Source organism: Phyllobates terribilis, unplaced genomic scaffold, assembly GCF_046119375.1.
Source record: "Phyllobates terribilis strain yellow unplaced genomic scaffold, ASM4611937v1 Scaffold_9__5_contigs__length_417890890, whole genome shotgun sequence".
NCBI lineage: Eukaryota > Metazoa > Chordata > Amphibia > Anura > Dendrobatidae > Phyllobates > Phyllobates terribilis.
In genome coordinates this window covers 284,303,445-284,326,499 of record NW_027362769.1, presented here as the reverse complement: position 1 = coordinate 284,326,499, position 23,055 = coordinate 284,303,445, and the positions used below count along the sequence as shown (strand labels likewise).

The 23,055-nt window shown below is 44.7% G+C and overlaps 1 protein-coding gene across 3 annotated transcripts in view; it reads right to left on the bottom strand.

Annotated features, from left to right (window-relative positions):
* The window catches only part of PMS1 (PMS1 homolog 1, mismatch repair system component), a 381,942-nt gene that overhangs the window by 45,390 nt on the left and 313,497 nt on the right, over positions 1-23,055 (bottom strand). For all 3 annotated transcript variants that reach the window (XM_073647847.1, XM_073647845.1, XM_073647846.1), the window contains one exon: positions 7,792-7,922. In XM_073647847.1, the coding sequence (XP_073503948.1) occupies positions 7,792-7,922 (131 nt within the window). The remainder of the gene's footprint in view (positions 1-7,791; positions 7,923-23,055) is intronic.

The following is a 23,055-nucleotide window of genomic DNA, read 5'->3' as shown; positions in this document are numbered from 1 at the left end:
ATGCTTAAGCCTTTCTGAAGGAATTCCAGGATGGCCCCAATAGGAACCCTCCCTTAGGCGGACTGACCCGAGGTAGACAGAAATTTAGCCCAGGTTCTGCCATAGATCCTAGCCGTCACCGGCTTCCTACTCGCCAGCAGAGTAGTAACTAGACCTGGAGAAAACCCCTGCTGCGTTAGTAGTGACCTTTCAAAATAAATCCAGGCCGTCAAATGCAGGCGAGATCTTTGGGCCCTGCCTGAGGAGATCTGGGCTGTCCGGAAGAACCCATGTATCCGCTTGGGACATTCTCTTCATCCAAGTGAACCATGGTCTCTTGGGCCAAAACGGGGCGATCGATTTAACCCTCGCCTGTTCTTCTCGGATCTTCCTTAGGATAGTAGGGATCAGCAGTAGAGGGGGAAAGGCATAGGCCAGGGTAAAGTCCCAAGGAATTTGCAGCGCGTCCACTGCAAACGGCTTCTCCTTTGGATTCAGGGAGCAAAAGATTTGGTTTTCCGATTGTGTTTGTTTGCAAACAGATCTATCTCAGGTTGTCCCCATCGGACAAAAATCTGCTGGAATACCACTGGATTCAATTCCCATTCTCTTTGTTTCAAGATGTTTCGACTTAGAAAATCGGCTTTTACGTTCTCCTCCCCTCTTATATGCAGCGCCGAGAGCGTGAATAGATGACTCTCCGCAAAATGAAGGGTCTGATCTGCTACTAACATCAGAGGAAGGGATCTTGTACCCCCCTGACAATTGATATAGGTGACTGTCGTTCAGTTGTACGACATTATTCGGATGTGTTGACCCTGAAGAAGAGAACTGAACTCTACTAGCGCATTTCTGACTGCCAACAGCTCCCTCATGTTGGAGGAGAGACCCGTCTCGCTGTCCGACCAAAGGCCTTGTATTGAATGATCTCTCAGGTGAGCTCCCCAGCCTTCTGCGCTTGCGTCTGTCGTAATCGCATCTGACACCTGGAAAGACCAAGGAACCCCCAGAGATAGATTTACCGGATTCATCCACCAGTCCAGCGAGTTGATTACTAAACTTGAAAGGGATATTCTTCCATCCAGGCGACCTCTGAGCCGTTTGTCTGCTGTCAGGATCTCCTGCTGAAGACGTCTGGAATGGAACTGGACCCACTGAACTGCTGGGATACAGGATGTCATCGTACCCAATAGTGACATTGCATTTCTCAAGGTCATGGATGGATTGCTGATTACGCGTGATATGAGGGAACTGATCTTCAGTTTCTTGTCCTCTGGCAGAAGACAAGTCTGGTTTTCCGAGTCCAAAATGAGACCCAGGAATGATTGAACCTTTTTAGGTTCTAGTCTCGATTTTTCTAAATTTAACATCCAACCCAGGCCATTTAGACTGGTCATGACTTCTGCCAGTGCCAGAGTTTTTTGATCTGCCCACCACTAAAAAATCATCCAGGTAAGGGATGACTAGGATATCTTTCTCCCTTAGATGCGCTGTGACTTCCAGGATAATCTTTGTGAAAACCCTTGGAGCCATGGAGATACCAAAGGGAAGAGCTGCAAATTGAAAATGCCTTATGTGCTTGCCGAACCGTACAGCTAGCCTCAGAAACTGTTGGTGTGCAGGAAAGATTGGGACGTGGTAGTAAGCGTCCTTCAAATCGAGGACGCACATATAACATTCTGGAAACAACGTTTTTATGGCCGATTTTATTGATTCCATCTTGAATGGCCTGTAAATCAAATGGTCGTTCAGCTTCTTCAAGTTGACAATGGCTCTGAAGGAGCCACCCGGCTTCTTTATTAGGAAGAGAGTTGAGTAAAATCCTCTCCCTTGCTCGGGTACTGGTGTTTCTACTAGAACCCCCTTTGCAACTACAGCGAGTACTTCCTGCTGCAGGGCCATCTGCTCCCTTAGGCCTCTGGGGGCTGAAATCCTGACGGTGTCTCTGGGAATGTTTTTGAACTCTAACTTCAGCCCCCTCCTGATTATCCCTAAAATCCAAGCACTGGACGAGATTTTTTACCAGGCAGGAAGTCAGTGGGACAGCCTTCCTCCTACCTGGGGAGGTCCGTCACTTAAGGGCTTTATTATTATCGGAGGATGGTCCCCCGAACATGAAGCCTCTGTTATTCGGCTTCCTGTCTCTCCAACTACTTAGGTCTCTGGGAAACTTGCTCCGATTATATTTCCTCTTTCGAAAGGAGCTCTTATATCGGGGAACAGATACAGTAGGAAACCCATGTTTCTAGCCCGTGGCCTTATCCAGGATGTCATCTAAGGCCTTCCCGAAAAGAAAGTCCCCTTCGCACGGGATTGAGCAGAGTTTAGATTTCGACTGTACATCTCCTGGCCAGCTCTTGAGCCATAATGCCCTACGGGCTGCATTAGAAAGATTTGCTGACCTGGCAGCCAGCCTAACTGAATCTGTCGATGCATCTGCAAGGAATGCAGCTGCCTCATGCAAAAGAGGAAGACCCGACATAATTTTCTCTCTAGAGACATTCCCTTTGATCTGGTCCTCTAACTGCTGAAGCCAGATCATCACAGACCTGGCGGTGCAGGTGGATGCCACTGCCGGTTTCAGAGCCCCGGCTGAGGACTCCCAGGACTGTTTTAGAAAAGACTCCGCCTTTTTATCAAGCGGACCTTTTAGGGTCCCCAAATCCTCAAAGGGCAGTGTGGATCTTTTAGAAGACTTCGCGATGGCCACATCAATTTTAGGGGTTTTGTCCCACTTAGCTGCATCTTCCTCTTCAAAAGGATATCTCCGCTTAGAAGAAGAAGGCAGCTGGCCTTTCCTCTCTGTTTTTTTCCACTCCCTGTCTATAAAAGTCTTGATCCTCTCGTTAACAGGGAATGTGTGTCTCCTCTTCTGATCTAAGCCCCCGAACATGACGTCCTGAATAGGGTTGAGCGAGTATGTTCTGTCCGAGCATGCTCGGGCCGAGCTCCGAGTATTTACAGCTGCTCGGTGATAAGGTTAAATCGCTCCCGTGAGCATGATTTGCAACTGTTTGACAGCTGTATTACATGTGAGGAATGTGTAAGAAATAGACATTCCTCACATGTAATAAAGCTGTCAAACAGTTGCAAATCATGCACACGGGAGCGATTTAACCTTATCACCGAGCAGCTGTAAATACTCGGAGCTCGGCCCGAGCATACTTGGCGAAAGGGTTAACAGAACATACTCGCTCAACACTAGTCCTGAACTGTTCTGGGAGCTTTGGCATCGGCAATACCCATAGTCACTCTAATAGCCTTGACCAATCTTTCAGTATTGTCCATCGAAAAACATGGCCTACCCCCTCCATCATCATCCGAAGACTCTGATGAAGACGATGATGAAGAGAGGTCAGAGGGGAAAGGATATTCCCCTCATGTAACGGGACTGTACTGATTCCTCTGAGTCCGAGGAAACCCGTTTCTGCTTCCTCCTCTTACGAGAGGTCAAGTTCTTTAAGGAATCCCTGACCGCCGTCTGGATTAATGTTTTTAAATCCATAGAAAAACTAGGGGACTCCTCTGCTATAGTTTTCTGGATACAATCAGAGAAGAGGTTCTTAGCGTAGGAGCTGAGAAGGCTAACTTTACATAATGCACACTCTTTATTCTTATTCTTGGAACTACTCTTTTTTGGTTCCTAACAACCAGAAAGAAATGAAAGGAGAGAAAAGAGAAAAAACAGAGAAGAGCACATTACTAAGGTGAACTTTCACGAAGATCACTCACCACACTGCCATTCAGACTAGGGTACCAGAGGCGGTGGTTGCCGTTCACATGAATGCTCCCATCTGGCGGAGGTGGATTCACGAGATTTCTTCTGACCGGTTCTGCCAGCACTCGTACGACCCCCACTGCTATGGCTCTGATGATGGGAAGACTCCCGTTGCTCCGGTTGTCTCACAATTTGATTAGGCTGTTTACGCTGCTTAGGCGCCTGTGGCTGCTGCTGTTCCTCCTGCGGCGGTGACAGCTGCTGCCCAGGTGACGGCGGCTCCTCACTCATGATGACGGGGATGCAGACACCACCATCTTGACTGCTTCCCATCCTTTTAAAGCATAAGGGGGCTCCACCTCCTTTGGGCCCCTCCCCTTCCGGCAGCAGTGTGCTCTCTCTTTCTGTCATTTAACTTTTTTTTTTATTATATATATTTATATATATATATATATATATATATATATATATATATATATATATATATTTTTTTATATATCTTCCACTAAAATATACATTTTTTTTTTTTTTTTACATGCCAGCAGGCGCGCTACGCCGCGGGATCCCTCCCTCACGTGCGCAGACCCAGCGGCTCCCGACGCGCTTGCAAACGGGAATGTCCCTGGAAGTCACAACCCGCTCAAGCGCAGACCCGGACTTCCGGCGCGCTACATCACTGGGCGCGACGCGACCCTACACATGCGCAGCCCGGAAGGCCAGCCTGCCGGCGCGCTCAGCCACGGCCACCGTGCGTGCGCAGACCCGGCCGCAGGACCCAGCGCACGCGGGAGAGGACCCCGGAAGGCGCCCCCCCCCACACGCAGACCCAGGTACCAGCAAGATGGGGCTGGGAACAGAAGACCATCTGCTGCTTCTTCATGGCCTCCAGGCCGCATCGATCCCCGGATCCAACTCCAGATCCCACGAACAGGTAGGTGAGGCACCACCTAGAGAGGCTCCCATCAAGGACAGGAACCAAAACTGACGCGGAAGAGAGGTACCGCCTTTTTATTCAGTAGATTCCTGTCCTTGGTGTGCGGATACCCTCTCTCAAGTGGTGCTGTCATGGGAGAAGGGGAAAATCTTGCATATATACGAATGCTGATGGAGTACCGAGTGACCTACCGGCGAGAGGTAGAACAGTTGAATCTCGCCAGACTGCGAATAGAAAGACAGCGTCGCCTGAGCAGCAGAAGATGGCAGCAGTCTATAAATTGTGAGACCAGACAGAGAAAGGGCCCCCTAAATAATAGAACAGCTACAGCAGAAGTTAGAGACCTTTCAGGATGTCCTGAGGGTAGTGGGCGTGGGTTTAGAGGTAGTGAGACCTCCAGTAACTCAGGTCTGAGAGGCCCATACAAACATCCCAATAGAGTACGAGACAGTATGGAGTTGGACCGGACCTTAGATACAAGCGCAAGTGAGTCGCACTGCTGTATTGACCGCTAGGAGCGGGGAAGGTCTGACAAGGTTACGACTAGGAAATGTGACTTGACAAAGTTGGAGACAATGACGGATGGTAGGTCCCTAAGGAATGGGCTAATGTTGATGACTAATGTTACAGGGGCTGAGCAGCGCAAATGTCAAGTACATGGTCTCTGCATTACTAAAATGTCCAGGGGGTGTGTTCTGGCTGACCACGTACCTCCCCTTCAGGTGACTGATCACATGACTGTGACATCATCACAGGTCCTGTGCGCACAGAAGGATATATAAATCCTGGTGCTTTTGAAACAGTGGAGAGGCAAGAGGCCTGATCCCTGTATCTGGGACACGATTAGCCTTGGAAGGCAAGAGGCCTGATCCCTGTGTCTGGGACTCCATTAGCCCTGGAAGGCACGTGGCCTGGAAACCACGTCTGGTGAGCCTTAAACCACAGCTTTGGCAAAACAGAGCTGATAGATGCAGCCAAGACCCGGCAAAGGTAAAAGCGGTGCGTTATATGGACATTGATGTTGTTACCTTGCTGAAGTCTGTATCTGAAGCCAAGCGGGCATAGCTGCCACTGAAAAGGCTCTAGGATATTACATGTGTAACATTCCTGCGAGCCACTGAGATGGACTATGTTATAAGCAGTTTATGATGTGTAATAAACGGCTGGACTTCATATTACCGGAAAACGTTGCATGTGTGCTTTAATTGACCTGGTGAAGTGAGTGCCCCTCAACATGATCAATAGCGCTACCTTACAATATATATATATGTTGTGGAATACCTAGACTAACAGGACGTTCGATGGACCCTCCTGCTATATGCACTGCAGTCTGCCACATACACTGCCTGCCTAACTCCTGCTGTCACCACTGACTAGATGCAGCTGGATTAGTCCTCAGAAGGACTGTTATTTCCGATGGGTATTATAGATATATGTTGTGGAATACCTATACTAACTCTAACCAAACAAATCTCTCCCTGATGCAGCACCACCTCTCCCTACTCTGCCTGTTTCTGGGGTAGACTGTGACGAGCATGGCGGGGCCCGGTCTTATATACACCTGATGATGCTGTGCGGCCAGCCAAGCACTGATATGCCCACAACCAACATGGCTACGGCATTACAGTGCGTGGCAGGCAACCCCTGCATGTTCATTGGCTCTCTAAAGAGTGCCAAACATGCAGGAAGGAGATCCAAGCTCCCGCCCGAGCAACCCGGAAATACTCGTCGAGCGCTGAGCATCTCGAGCAGTGAGATGCTTGGCCGAGTACCGAGCTGTGGCGAGCACGTTTGCTCATCACTAGTAGATTTCAGGATTATTAGATAGCAGTAACAACAGGATAGATGAAGAATGGGCAAACCACTGCAGTGTGGCCACCATAGCTAAACCAGCTTTTTCCCTTTCTTGGGGTACAGACTGATGCAGCCATGTTCAAAAGGCCTCCATTTCAGACTTTATCTCTGCTGACCTTATGTCTCGTCATAGCTGGCGGGATGTCCTCAAAATCACTGATCAGCATGTGGAGAGTGTTGTAACAAGACAGTAAAGCACAACGCCAGGGATATCTGCGTTGGATGAACAAGATAAAGAAGGATGTAATGTGGGAGCTCAGCTCCATTACTGCCTCCTTACTACATGGTGGTCAGGCCACCCACCACAAGATTTAACCCTTTCATTCACTGCCTACAAAAACACACAATTTCTAGGAGATCAAACGGTTAACCCTTCTGCTTTGTAGAGTCAGCTTTTATAAACAAAGAAAAGTAATAAGGAGACATGGAGTGAGAGGGGGGAAGCCCATGACCTGACTGTACCAGCCAGAATGTGTGCAGGGCATGTAGTCTGCATTTTTATAAAGTGCAGTAAACTTGCTGCTGTTTAGACTTTGGAAGCTGCTTGCCTCCGCCTTCTTTAGCTGGGCTGGCTGTAAACAGCTAATGATGATGCTGATGCCTTTGTGATGCTACCGCCTTCTTCCCTTCATGTGCCTAATGTGGAGAGCAGGAAAAGGAGGTCACAAAGGAGAGGGGTTGGGACCTGATCCGTGAGTAGTAGCATTGTAGGAATCTACATCTTGAACTACTGGAGTGATCAGTGGAGTACTTGAGCAGTCCATTGCCGGTACCTACTGAGTACAATACATGTAACACTGTAATGTACTATAGAGAGGCATCACTATATAAATACTGTATGCAGTTCACTAAATCAGATCAGACAATAGTATCCGACAATAGATCAGACAACAGATCAGACAATAGTAACCATTAGCACTCAATGTGATAAACTGATTAACCGGCATTCTGCAGGTGAAAAGCATACACTGACTGATCAGCACTACCTGTTGCATTGTGACTTGATTATTGTTTCAAGTTACAACAGCCCAGGAAAATATATTATTACATATGGCCATTATAACTCTAAATGCCACTGTAGTGGTATTTTAACAGAATACTTATATTGTATGACTATGTAAATCACAAGACTGAAGTGAAAAATATTATAAAAATGCTGAAAATGTCAATTTATATTAAAATGTAACTTTCAATTGACTATTTTTTAGTGAATCATTTTCCATAGAAAAGCCAATAGCTATTAAAGATCATTGTGATTCCAGGATAAAGAAGTTTTTACTAAAAGACAGAATGCAGATATACATACCTGGTATCATTTTTATCTGAAATCCATTACATGCAAGTCTTAAATCTGAGAAGTAAACATGTCCATTTGGTCTAGGACTATCCCTCTGCATACTTAGTAAAGCTGTGAAATATTCGGGTCCACCAATTAATCTAAAACGAAAGCACAAAACATTTGAGGAGTAGGATAAAATAAGGGAATTGATATAGCTTACAGTAAATATAGATAATTGGAAAATAAGTGGTTATAGAAATTGAAATCTCTATAGCAGAGTAGTACGGAAGGTTATGAGCAAAAATGAAAAGGAAGCTCAGAGAGAAAAGTAGCAATATGTCAAATCATACAATTGAGAGGGGGAGTTTAAATGGTGTGATTGGAGGAACTGTCCCAACAAAATATAGCACTGGTCCCAGTGACAGAATATTCATGACGGTATAAACTGACGCAGTAAGAAAAACAAATGAAAATGTATTCTAAAAGGAAAATACAGTATGTAATAACAAGAACAACAGGAAACAAATATAAGATGATTAACTAATATTATCATAATCTGAAAACTGATATAAGAAAGTGAATGGTATCTATGTAACTATTACTGAAGAGGAGTACAATATACAACAGAGGTCTGCTAATGCTTGACTTCTCATAGATCCCAATGTATGCTCATAGAAAAGGACTGCAAGAGATGCATTTGCTGCATTTTTACCACAAACAGTGCACTTTAAGTCATAACTTCTTTAATAAAGAAATGCTGAAACACTTGAAATCTTATTCCCTATGTCTGAAACTACAACCCTCTTTTAACTAACTTCTTACACAGTCGGTGTCTACCTTAATCAACAGTGACTATAGCAAGCTTTGCAATAGTCCAATCTATCAAAATATGAAAAATATTTAAACTGTACATTAAACAGGACCTTTCACTAGTCTGAACAAACTAACCTGGCTATATCATGGAATAGTGGCCGCAGAGATTTTATTTTTTAATTTCTCATCTCAGTTGTGAAGATATTAGTCTGTAAAGTTTAGATTATAATTTATGTTTATTCCAAAGTTACAAAGTTCTGAATTTTTTGAACCACTAAGACATGAAAACAAGTTTTGTATTGCCGTAATTTTACTGACCTGTAGAATTATATTGCCAGATCATTTTTACAGCACGATGAATGCATAAAAACAAAACCCAACAAGACAATGGCAGAATTGCAATTTTGTTTTCACCACTTCACTACACTTGGACTTGTTATTACCATTTTACAGTACATTACATGATAAATTGAATGCTGTCATTCAAAACTACAACTAGTCCGGCATAAAACAGGCCCTCCTATGGCTATGTTATAAAAAAATAAATAAAACAGTTATGGCTCTTGAAATAAGAGGAGGAGAAACTGAAAGCATAAAAATCTCCAGGTCATGAAGCGGTTATGGGAAAATTACAAACAGAGAAGTCACAATAAAGCAAAAAGCACTTATGGCTCATGAAAATGTATTATATTTTTGTAGACCTCAGTTAGATGTGCTAAGTTGATAATCTAATCATAAGATTACGCCATGTGATTGCACAGGCCTAACATCAAGGGGAAACACTTCATTGAGTGGCCACTGTTCACATCAAGCATTGCTTTTTGCCAAATGAAAGTGGGGAGAAAGTTACCAGTATTCTGTATATGACAAAAACACCTTTAGATTCCTGAAAACTCTAAGGAAATCTACTAGAAAAGATAGATTTAAAAGGAAAGAAAGCTGGAATGTGATTTTTACAAGTTCGAGAAACCTACATTTTTGACAACATGATCTGATTTTTGTATGGAGGTTAGCATTGAAGACCTTTTGCCTGTACAATGCATTTATATATGTCGCAGGGAGGGTAGAGGTTAAGAAGTCAGGGAGTTATTTGTTTACAAACATTATTTGTGTGTAACATTTTGAAGCCAGTATTGTTTTTTTTGTGTGAGAAGTTGTAGATATCTTTGGTTTAATTTGGTGAGATATACAGTACAGACCAAAAGTTTGGACACACCTTCTCATTTAAAGATTTTTCTGTATTTTCATAGCTTTGAAAACTACATTCACACTGAAGGCATCAAAACTATGAATTAACACATGTGGAATTATATACTTAACAAAAAAGTGTGAAACAACTGAAAATATGTCTTATATTCTAGGTTCTTCAAAGTAGCCACCTTTTGCTTTGATGACTGCTTTGCACACTCTTGGCATTCTCTTGATCAGCTTCAAGAGGTAGTCACCGGAAATGGTATTCCAACAATCTTGAAGGAGTTCCCAGAGATGCTTAGCACTTGTTGGCCCTTTTGCCTTCACTCAACGGTCCAGCTCACCCCAAACCATCTCGATTGGATTCAGGTCTGGTGACTGTGGAGGCCACGTCATCTGGAATAGCCCCCCATCACTCTCCTTCTTGGTCAAATAGCCCTTACACAGCCTGGAGGTGTGTTTGGGGTCATTGTCCTGTTGAAAAATAAATGATGGTCCAACTAAACGCAAACAAGATGGAATAGCATGCCGCTGCAAGATGCTGTGGTAGCCATGCTGGTTCAGTATGCCTTCAATTTTGAATAAATCCCCAACAGTGTCACCAGCAAAGCACCCCCCACCATCACACCTCCTCCTCCATGCTTCACGCTGTTAACCAGGCATGTAGAGTCCATCCGTTCACCTTTTCTGCGTCGCACAAAGACACGGTGGTTGGAACCAAAGATCTAAAATTTGGACTCATCAGACCAAAGCACAGATTTTCACTGGTCTAATGTCCATTCCTTGTGTTCTTTAGCCCAAACAAGTCTCTTCTGCTTGTTGACTGTCCTTAGCAGTGGTTTCCTAGCAGCTATTTTACCATGAAGGCCTGCTGCACAAAGTCTCCTCTTAACAGTTGTTGTAGAGATGTGTCTGCTGCTAGAACTCTGTGTGCCATTGGCCTGGTCTCTAATCTGAGCTGCTGTTAACCTGCGATTTCTGAGGCTGGTGACTCGGATAAACTTATCCTCAAAAGCAGAGGTGACTCTTGGTCTTCCTTTCCTGGGGCGGTCCTCATGTGAGCCAGTTTCTTTGTAGCCCTTGATGGTTTTTGCAACTGCACTTGGGGACACTTTCAAAGTTTTCCCAATTTTTCGGACTGACTGACCTTCATTTCTTAAAGTAATGATGGCCACTCGTTTTTCTTTACTTAGCTGCTTTTTCTTGCCATAATACAAATTCTAACAGTCTATTCAGTAGGACTATCAGCTGTGTATCCACCTGACTTCTGCACAACACAACTGATGGTCACAACCCCATTTATAAGGCAAGAAATCCCACGTATTAAACCTGACAGGGTACACCTGTGAAGTGAAATCATTTCCGGTGACTACCTCTTGAAGCTCATTAAGAGAATGCCAAGAGTGTGCAAAGCAGTCATCAAAGCAAAAGGTGGCTACTTTGAAGAACCTAGAATATAAGACATATTTTCAGTTGTTTCACACTTTTTGGTTAAGTATATATTTCCATATGTGTTAATTCATAGTTTTGATGCCTTCAGTGTGAATGTACAATTTTCAAAGTAATGAAAATACAGAAAAATCTTTAAATGAGAAGCTGTGTCCAAACTTTTGGTCTGTACTGTAGAAGTTTACATACAATTCATTTATTTTTTTTTCTCTGTGCAATATCAATAAAAAAGCTATTTTGCATTAGTTCTTTTCTTTCCTTTGTTCACTTTTTACTTTAATCGTATTTTAACTGTGATCTACAGGTAGTTACAAGTGGATACAGATGCCCTAATATGTAGACGACTATGTCTTTTACTATATACAATGTTTTATTTGTATACAACATTTTAAAAAAATATTTATACTGTATATATTTTTCTTTATTTTTGGGGTGGGGAGATTTCTCTACAGTATTCATTTTACTGAATTGTCTAAGCGCTATTCAACGACTAAAGAATTTTTTTCTATTGTCATGTATACCTGGATCTGTTAGGATATACCCATACTATCTTTTCACAGGCAATTATATTTGACAGCCCAGTAAAGTTTAATTGTGCAGGTTTGTCAGTAAATTGTGAGCCTTTGCAATTGCGGTGCTAAAGCTGAAAGTACCATGACAGAGAGTGCTCTTTCCATTTCAAAAAGTTTGTATTAAATTTACACTTACACAAATAAAAAAAATGGGAGTTACAAATGATTGTCAAATCAATACTATTGTGTTTAGCATAAATACAATTTAAACTTAAATTAGTAGATCTTAATGTCTTGCATACCACTTATTATTACAGCCTATACAAAACATATTGATTAAAAACTGGAAAAGAAGGTCATTTAACTAATATGTGCCAATAGCCACGGAGTAACCAACACAAACAGTTCACCTAGAAAAAGGACCACATTTGGGGTGTAGGTCGGACCAGTTTTAGGCAAAGTGGGATCATGGGCAAAATCTAAAAGTGAGGCCTCAAACTGCACCATGACAGAGAAAAAAATTTGTTCCATTTACATGAGCTGATTTCAGACTGTTAAAGACCGTGATGGCTATATTGAAGTCGTTTGTTTAACGGCCTTTTTACACAGGCTGAGAAAGAATGATGGGGAAAGAATGATCTCTAATAGATCATTCTGTCCCAATACAGTATAATGTTATCAGCAGCACCTCTTCAGTTTACACCTGGTGATGTGCTGCTGAGAACAATGACCTTTGTTCTGGTATAAACAATCCAATTACCTGATTTTGAATCATTTTGCTCATTCATTGAGTGATTTCTGACATCTTTACACCTCTGAACTCTCATCTGCACTTCCAGTATTTATAAATGAGGCTACTAGTACACAAACACACTATATGTGACATAAACAGTAACCCACACATATATACAGTCATGGCTGAACGTGTTGGGACCCTTGAAATTTTTCCAGAAAATGAAGTATTCCTCCCAGAAAATTATTGCAATGGCATATCTTTTGTTATACCCATGTTTTTTTCCTTTGTGTGTATTGGAACAACACATAAAAACATAGAAAAAAAAGAGGAATTGGAGATAATTTCACACAAAACTGCAAAAATGGGCTGGACAAAATTGTTGGCACATTTCCAAAAACTGTGGGTAAACAACTTTGTTTTAAACATGTGATGCTCGTTCAAACTCACCTGTGGCAAGTAAAAGTTATGGGCAATATAAAAATCACACCTGAAACCAGATAAAAATAGGAGAAGTTGACTCAATCTTTGGATTGTGTGTCTGTGTGTACCACCCTAAGTATGGAGAACAGAAAGAGGAAAGGAGAACTGTCCGAGTATTTGAGAATCAAAATTGTTGAACAATATCAAGAATCTCAAAGTTACAAGTCCATTTCCAGAGATCTTGATGTTCTTTAGACGACAGTGTGTAACATAATCAAGAAGTTTACAACCCATGGCACTGTAGCTAATCTCCCTGGACATGAATGGCAGAGAAAAATTGATTAAAAGGTTGCAATGCAGGATAGTGGGGGGATAAGCAACCCAAATCAAGTTCCAAAGAAATTCAAGCTGTCCTGCAGGTTCAGGGTGGATCAGTGTCAGTGCGAACAATTGACATTTGAATGCAATGAAACACTATGGTGGAATACCCCAGTGCTGACATAGAGACATAAAAAGCTACACTGTAGCTTGCAAAAATGTAAGTAAGTCAAAATCCTTCTAGGAAAACATCTTGTGGACAGGTGAGACCAAGATATAGCTTTTAGGTAAAGCACATCATTCTAATGTTTAAAGAAAACAGAATCTGGCTTACAAACAAAAGAACACAGTACCTACTGTCAAATATGGTGGAGGTTTAAAGATGTTTTGGGGTTGCTTTGCTGCCTCTAGCACTGGGTGCTTTGACTGTGTGCATGGCATCATGAAGTCTGAAGACTGCCAAAGGATTTTGGGTCACAATATAGTGCCCAGTGTCAGAAAGCTGGGTTGGCGTTCTAGGATATGAGTCTTCCAGCAGGACAATGACCCCAAACATACTTGAAGAAGCACCCAGAAATGGAAGGAAATAAGGCGCTGGAGAGTTCTGAAGTGGCCAGAAACCTGAAGAGTTTGCAAAAGAAGAGTGGTCCAAAATTCCAGTTGAGAGGTGTAAAAAGCTTTTTGATGGTTATAGGAAGCTATTGATTGCAGTTAATTATTTCAAAGCGTGTGCAACCAATTATTAAGTTGAGAGTGCCAACAATTTTGTCCCGCCCATTTTTGGGGTTTTGTGTGAAATTATGTCCAATTTTTTTCTGTTTTTTGTTTTTTTTATGTTGTACACATTAAGGAAATAAATATGTGTATAACAAAACATGTGTAATTGCACTAATTTTCTGGGAGAAATATTTAATTTTCCTTAACAATTTCAAGGGTGACAACACTTTCGGCCATGACTATATATTGTAGTGCGAAGGTGTTCACACAGTGCGATTTAACAGGCAGTGACCAGAGAATGTACAACTTAAAAAGTCTTTATTGTCCAAAAGCTCACACAGTTAAAGGCAGCTTTATCCTCTGGATCGCAGCCGGGTCATCCAATACAGTCTGTACAGAAAAACCCTGCTGCCATGGAAGTCTGCACTGCCATGTCACTCGTGGGTGCATCAGTTATGTTGCCTTCTCAGGCCTGTGTTCAGCCTTCACACAGACTTGCAGTGCACAGAGCTTCCTACTCTGATGCTAACAATCCAACACTGACACACCCAAACCTTTGCTGCAGATTTAAATGAAAACAGTGGCGATGAGCTGCTTGTAAGACCCGGGCTTGGGGGGAGTGACCCCCCCTACTACCATCCTGTAGATCACTCCAAAAATAAAATCCCATGTGACGTTTTCTTAATCTGACTTGGTCAAATAACTTGCTTCGGTCCACACTTACTTTTATTTTGCACTGCAATCACAGCTGTGGCTGTGATTGCAATGCATTCCAGCTGGTTCAATAAGTCTTTACGTGAATCCCAGGGGATACACTGTCTCACAATAAGTAAATATAGGGATAACGGAGTAAAAAAAAAAAAAATCCTAATATTTTGAGTTGTCCAAGTGCATCCCCTGTCAGAAAACAGATGCATCTGGTAGTATTGTTCAAGTAAAATATTCTAAGGTGGCTATCTCTAGGTACAATGTGTTTTCCACCTACACATTTTGACAACATTTGGGAGAGAAAATGAAAGGCTGTGCCATATGTTTGTCCATGCCCCTTTCCTGACAAGCCAAGTAACCCTTTACTATACCATACTCTTTGTTGAACAACTACAACAAGCATCACAGTAAATGACACAGAAAAAAAATCAGGGTCTCCTATGCTTTACCCAGATGGAGTAGCAAAAACTTGGTGATAGACTTATTTTAATAAAAGAACATGTACCCACCTACTAGGGGAGCGCTGGCTTTCAGCATTTAACCCATGTACAGGAATGTGGCTTTGAGTTAAAGCCATAAAATACACTGCTCAAAAAAATAAAGGGAACACTTAAACAACAGAATATAACTCCAAGTAAATCAAACTTCTGTGAAATCAAACTGTCCACTTAGGAAGCAACACTGATTTACAGACAATCAATTTAACATGCTGTTGTGCAAATGGAATAGACAATAGATGGAAATTATTGGCAATTATCAAGACACACTCAATAAAGGAGTGGTTCTGCATGTGGGGACCACAGACCACATCTCAGTACCAATGCTTTCTGGCTGATGTTTTGGTCACTTTTGATTGTTGGTTGTGCTTTCACACTCATGGTAGCATGAGACGGACTCTACAACCCACAGAAGTTGCTCAGGTACTGCAGCTCATCCAGGATGGCACATCAATGCGAGCTGTGGCAAGAAGGTTTTCTTTGTCAGCGTAGGGTCCAGAGGCTGGAGGCGCTACCAGGAGACAGGCCAGTACACCAAGAGACGTAGAGGGGGCCGTAGGAGGGCAACAACCCAGCAGCAGGACTGCTACCTCCGCCTTTGTGCAAGGAGGAACAGGAGGAGCACAGCCAGAGCCCTGCAAAATGACCTCCAGCAGGCCACAAATGTGCATGTGTCTGCAAAAACGGTTAGAAACCGACTCCATGAGGGTGGTATGAGGGCCCGACGTCCACAGATGGGGTTGTGCTCACAGCCCAACACCGTGCAGGACGCTTGGCATTTGCCACAAAACATCAGGATTGGCAAAGTCGCCACTGGCGCCTTGTTCTCTTCACAGGTGAAAGCAGGTTCACACTGAGCACATGTGACAGACGTGACAGAGTCTGAAGACGCCGTGGAGAGCGATCTGCTGCCTGCAACATTCTTCAGCATGACCGGTTTGGCAGTGGGTCAGTAATGGTGTGGGGTGGCATTTCTTTGGAGGGCCACACTGCCATTAGGTACCGAATGCCATTAGGTACTGAGATGAGATCCTCGGACCCCTTGTGAGACCATATGCTGGTGTGGTTGGCCCTGAGTTCCTCCTAATGCAGGACAATGCCAGACCTCATGTGGCTGGAGTGTGTCAGCAGTTCCTGCAAGATGAAGGCATTGAAGCTATGGACTGGCCCGCCCGTTCCCCAGACCTGAATCCAATTGAGCACATCTGGGACATCATGTCTCGCTCCATCCACCAACGTCACGTTGCACCACAGACTGTCCAGGAGTTGGCAGATGCTTTAGTCCAGGTCTGGGAGGAGATCCCACGGGAGACCATCCGCAACCTCATCAGGAGCATGCCCAGGCGTTGCAGGGAGGTCATACAGGCACGTTGAGGCCACACACAATACTGAGCCTCATTTTGACTAATTTTAAGGACATTATATCAAAGTTGGATCAGCCTGTAGTGTGTTTTTCCACTTTAATTTTGGGGGTGACTCTAAATCCAGGCCCCCATTGGTTAATAAATTTGATTTCCATTGATGATTTTTGTGTGATTTTGTTATCAGCACATTCAACTTTGCACAGAACAAAGTATTCAATGAGAATATTTCATTCATTCAGATCTAGGATGTGTTTTTTGAGTGTTCCCTTTATGTTTTTGAGCAGTGTAAGTATGGCTTAGAAAATATACCCCAGGAAGTTTACTTCTCGAACCAGAAAAAATAATTTTTCAGGTTTAGCAAATAAAGAATTAGCTCTTAGAGTTGAGTATAGTACATAGAAGTCAGATGTTGAATCATAATTGGGCAAATAAACCAAGATGTCATCTAGATTGACAACAACATAATGCCCCCTTTTATCTAAGAATATGTCATTAATAGTGTTGAGCCACCCCCGTAGTGTTCGAGTTCGGTTCGGTTCGTCGAACACCTTCGAACACCGTTAAAACCAATGGCAGGCAAACAAAAACACATAGAAACACATAGAAAACACCTTCAAAGGTGTCCAAAAGCTGACAAACTGCTCAGAAGACACAACTAACACATGGAAAAGTGACAAGTACATATAGTCATGCGAAAAGAAAAGAGGTGGAGGAGTAAAAGGAGGGGGAGACACAGATATAGGCATGTCATGCCCTTCTAAAATCCAAAAAGTGAGAAGCCGAGACGGCCAGTCCGCTCCTGCCCGTGCCACCTCCGTGTCGCCGGGTTTGTGCCAGAGCCGCGGTGAACCCTGACGGCCAGCCCCCCTCTCCCAATACTGGTGCCTGTCCGCTGGTGGGTCGAGAGAGCCCCCCTGTGGTGGAGGCAGCTCTAAGCTTTTAATTTAAATTGTCCCTCTAATTTGAATGAATACACTTTAAATCCATTTACAAGGATCTATTGGAGGGCAAGTCTCATGCCAGCAGCCGCGTAATTCCAGCTCCAGTAGCGTCCACTAAAGCTGCTGCAGTTAAAAAGCTTTTATAAGGATCGAGCTCGGCTGTCCACCGCAAGGCATCCTAGTGCCAGTCCCAGCCCCAGCCCCTATGCCTTGGGGTGCCTCCTGATGCTCTTCACTAAGTATCCCGTGGTCCCGAAGCATTTCCTTTGAAAAAATTAAGTGTCCAAACTACAGGTGGTGTAGCTTGCTTAACAGCCGGGATAATCCGCTGACTAGCAGACACTGCTACTAGGCACAAAGTATTTCCTGGGCTAGATGCAGTTAAAAATTTGTAAGTAGATACTCTCGTTGGATGCTGAGAAAGCATTCCATAGAGTCTCCTGGCACGCCATATATGATTCTCTTAAAAAGCTTGGGGTAGGGGTCTAGGGGACCCTTTTATAGCCAAAATCACGGCCCTGTATCACAATACGTCACCTAGGCTGAAGATAAATGGAACTGTAGCACCGAGGGCTCGGTTGCTACAGACGTATTGCACCTCACCCAGAGGTGTGATATCTCACTCTCAGATAAGGATGGAGTGTGGATCAGGACCCGACACCTGCATGCATTACACCACATTGCCGTGGGGCAGGGCGACCAATATGCCCCTGAGATGGGCACGACAGTCCCTGTCCCTGGCTGGAGTGGGGGGAGGGAACACTGAGGAAGGGGAACCCTGCAGTGCAGGAGCAGGGAGGAAGCAGTTCCTGGGTGCATTGAGAAGGGAGTATAAAAGGTGGGCACCATCTTAGTTCAGTGCAGAGAAGTCTGAGCAGAAGTGGCAGGGAGCAGGGGCTCTGCATGAGCTCTGCTCCGGAGGCGGGCCTAGTAACAGAGGCCCAGGCCTGCAAGAGGGAGAAGGAAGGAAGAGGAGCGGAGAAGGCTCCAGGAACGAGGAATGAAGGGATCCCAGGGGTGCGGACGGGCGAGTCGCCACCGCACGCCCGAATCCACCTGCGTGGAGGGGTCAGGCCAAAGGGGGAGACCGGTCCCCGAACTAGTGGAGGCAGGAAACGACCCTCAGCTAGAAACCGGAGGCTCTGACATTTTATGTGGCGCAGCCCCTTGCTCCACCCGCTAGGAAGGCACCACATAGGGTCAGGGAAACTGGCGCCAAGTTTACCAAGAGGAGGCCCGAGGCAGCCGGACAGAAGTGTTGGTAAGAAAGGCCAGACAAAGGACACACAAAGGGGGTCCTGTGAAGCGCTCCAAAGTTATCTGGGAGTTGTCTGAGCCCCTCACCTGGTGAGCACAGTACGACGTGGGCAGCCGTTACCTGCAGACGTGGTCTGGATAATAAGAACTGTGAGTAAAGGCCCTGAACTGCATCACTGACTCCGTGTCGTTACTGCTGCTGCCCTGCACCATCACCCCCATCCTCCGCATACACTGCCCTGAGGCTATACTCCTCCCGTGGGGAGTTATGCTACGCTCTGCTGCACCCACAACACCAGCCTTAGCGGTCTGCCCTGTAGCGGCGGTTCACTCTGACCGCAATCCACGGGTGGCGTAGTCGGACATTTAAACATCAAAACCACATAAATAGTTCCGCCACTGGTTTGACCGCCCTGAGCCACGGAACCGGATCGCCGCCACGAAGACTACAACCACCAGCATCCACCAAAAAGGGTCCGGCTCCGGGTGTCCCAAGGCCCAGGGGGTGCGTCAGAACATTTTCATCACCTTTCACAATCACCAATGGGACAAGGCAGGGATGTCCTCTGTCCCCTCTCTTATACATCCTAGTGACGGAGCACCTGCTCTCATCAATTCGCCATAACCCCAATATTAGGTGGATTGAGGTGGGAGGCACCGAGTACAAGTGCTCTCTATTTGCTGATGATGTCCTAGTATATATCACTCAATCACATATATCCATCCCTGCTGTTATGGCTGAAATAGATCACTTTGTTACATGGTAAAATTTTAAAATCAATGCAGCGAAGTCTGAGGCCCTCGATGTCTCCCTCCCTAAATCCATATAGGATTCCATCCAGTCCAACTTTCCCTTTGCCTGGCCCTCACAGGGTATCAAATACTTAGGAATTCCTATTCATAGAGACCTCTCCCATCTATGTTATCTTAATTTTGGGCCCTTTATTGAACAATTCCATACAGACCACGGTTGGCAAGTTAGAACTGTAAGATTCACTACGTGAACCACTGGTGTTTTGTGGAAAAGCACATGTACACCGCGTTCCAAATTATTATGCAAAAAGTGTTTAGGAGTGATAAGGGAAGAATTTGTTTGTTTGTCAGTTAAACTCATTGATGGTGATGTGTGTCAGGGCTCTTTATATCACTGTAAGCAATTGCAGACACCTGTGCTAATTAGTTTGGCAGGTGTGTCCAATGAAAGGCAAGACTACTTAAGAAGGCTCTCTCACATTATTAAGCAGCCTACATTTTCTGCCAAAATGGGAAAGAAAAAGGATGTGTCGGCTGCTGAGAAGCAACAAATTGTGGAGTGTTTAGGTCAAGGCATGACTACAATCAACATTGTGCGATGATCAGGATGAAGTGTCTTGGCAATCAAGAAGTATGTAGCTGATTCACAGTACACACGTGTGCGTGCTGATAAGGGCAAATTGAGGACTCTTTCCTACAGGCAATTACGTCAGGTTGAAAGAGCAGCGGCAAAAAAGCCTTGTCATAGCAGCAGACAAGTTTTTGAAGCTGCTGGTGCCTCCAACGTCCCCCGAACAACAAGATGCAGGGTCCTTCAGAGGTTTGCAGCTGTGCATACGCCATCCTGTCGACCTCCTCTATCCACTTCACACAAGCAGAAACGGCTCCAGTGGGCCAAACATTACATGAAGACTGATTTCAAAACTGTTTTGTTCACGGATGAGTGCCGTGCAGCGCTCGATGGTCCAGATGAATGGAGTGGAGGATGGCTGGTTGATGGACACCCCACGCAAACACGGCTACAGCGCCAACAAGGAGGAGGTGGAGTAATGTTTTGGGCTGGAATCATGGGGAGAGAGATTGTCGGCCCCTTTAGGATCCCTGAAGGCGCTAAAGATGAACTCCATAATGTATGTGGATTTTCTCAAACAGCACTTCCTGCCATGGTTCAAGAAGAAGAACCGTGTATTTCACAGCAAGATCATTTTTCTGCATGATAATGCACCATCTCATGCTGCACATAAAACATCTGCATCTCTGGCTGATATGGGCATAAAAGGGGACAAACTTATGGTGTGACCCCCATGCTCCCCTGACCTCTACCCCATTCAGAACCTTTGGAGCATCATTAAAAGGAGTGTCTATGATGGCGGGAGGCAGTTCACATCTAAGCAACAGCTCTGGGAGGGTATTCTGTCCTCATGCAAAACAATTGAAGCAGAAACCATGCAAAACCTGACAAATTCAATGGACGAGAGAGTTCAGAAGCTCCTTTCGAACAAGGGGTCCTATGTGAAAATGTAACATCACCTAGAATAAAGTTTTGAGTTGAAAACTGTTTGATTTCAGTTTCTAACAACCTGCTAATGCTTATAATTTCAAAAATGACCATTTTTTTGGTCTTTATTAAAATGAAAAGGTTGATCGAAAAGTTTGGGGGATCTAAGAGTGTGGCAACCCAGTAGTCATGATTACTTCGAATTCTGACAATATGAGGGTCATGCTGCAGGTAGTGCAGCAAGAAGGCACTTATGTGTCTTGCGCATCTCGGAGCCCCAAAATTATTTTCCGGGCTAGATGCAGCTAAAAATTATTTTTAATTTTAAATCTGGTGAAGCTTATTATAGATGGCCTAATAGGATCAGTGCTGCACACTGCTACAAAGCCCAAATTATTTTCCAGTCAAGATACAGATAAACATGATTAGTAATTTGAAAGCTTAAAACGGTTGGTAGGGTGATTTTAACCAATCATCAAGCTTTTACTCTCCCCAGGATGACACAGGGGTAGAAAAGTCGTTTCGGATCCATGATTTGTTCATCTTTATGAACGTGAGTCTGTCTACATTATCAGTGGAGAGCCGCGTGCGCTTATCTGTCAGCACACCACCAGCAGCGCTGAACACACGTTCAGACAGAACGCTGGCTGCGGGGCATGACAAGATCTCCAAGGCGTAAGTGGCTAGCTCCGGCCATTTATCCAGATTGGAAGCCCAAAAAGAGCAAGGGTCCAGTGACACAGTCGTGGCTTCAATGTTTACTTGGAGATACTCCTGTACCATCGTCTCTAGGCGTTGACTATGTGTCAGACTTCTTGTCTCCTGTGGCCTTGCAAAGGATGGGCTAAAAAAGTGGTGAAATGATTCCGCAAAATTGATGTTACCAGCAGATACTGTGGTTCTGTTACGGTTTGAGTGCTGAACACTTGACGGTCCCACGGTTGGCAAGTTGGAACTGTGAGATTCACTACGTGCACCACTGGTATTTTGTGGAAAAGCACATGTAAGATTCTGCAACAGTCTCTGCTGATACTCCTGCATGCGTGCATCCCTTTCTATAGCAGGAATAATTTCTGCAAATTTACTTTTGTACCGGGGATCTAACAGTGTGGCAACCCAGTAGTCAGGATTATTTCTAATTCTCACAATTCGAGGGTCATGTTGCAGGTAGTGCAGCAAGAAGGCACTCATGTGTGTTGCGCATCCAGGAGCACCAAGTCCCTGTTGTGTTGGTGGCGAGGTAACAATCATGCTTCCTTCCTCTGTCCTCTCCCCCCAACCTCGCACAACAGAAATGTGATCAAGGTCTCCCTCATCTGATGAGTCTTCCATCAGTTCGTCCTCCACTTCTTCCTGGGCTCCTGCACCTTCCTCACTAGTTTGGCTGCTACCATGCGCCCTGGTAAAATCATCTCCCCCACCCTCACATGCCTGCCGCCCTGGTGCTGCCGACCGTCTGGACCTTGCAGATGTTAGCCCTTCCGCATACAACTCCTCCTCCTCTACTTCCTCCACCTCCTCTTGTGCCACCACCTGACTCCGAATTCTGTTTAACATGTGCTCCAGCATGTAAATCACCGGAATAGTCATGCTGATAATGGCATCGTCAGCACTAAACATCTTCGTCGCCATTTCAAAACTGTGCAGAAGGGTGCATAGGTCCCTGATCTGAGACCACTCCTCCAGCGTGATTTGCCCCACCTCTGAATCTCGTTGGCCCAGGCTATACGTCAGAACGTATTGCACCAGGGCTTGTCGGTGCTGCCACAGTCGCTGCAACATGTGCAGAGTTGAATTCCACCGGGTAGGCACATCGCATTTTAGCCGGTGAAGTGGCAGGCCCAACGACTTCTGTAGAGATGTAAGTCGCTGAGCTGCGGGATGCGAACGGCGGAAGTGAGCACACAGCGACCGTGCCCTCTGCAGAAGGCCATCTAGTCTGGGATAGTGGGCTAAAAATTGCTGGACAACCAGGTTCAACACGTGAGCCATACAAGGCACGTGTGTGACATTGCCCCGGCGAAGGGCCGCACCCAGGTTTGCAGCATTGTCGCACACGGCTTTCCCTGGTTTCAGGTCCAGTGGAGACAACCATTCATGAAATTGGTTCTCCAGAG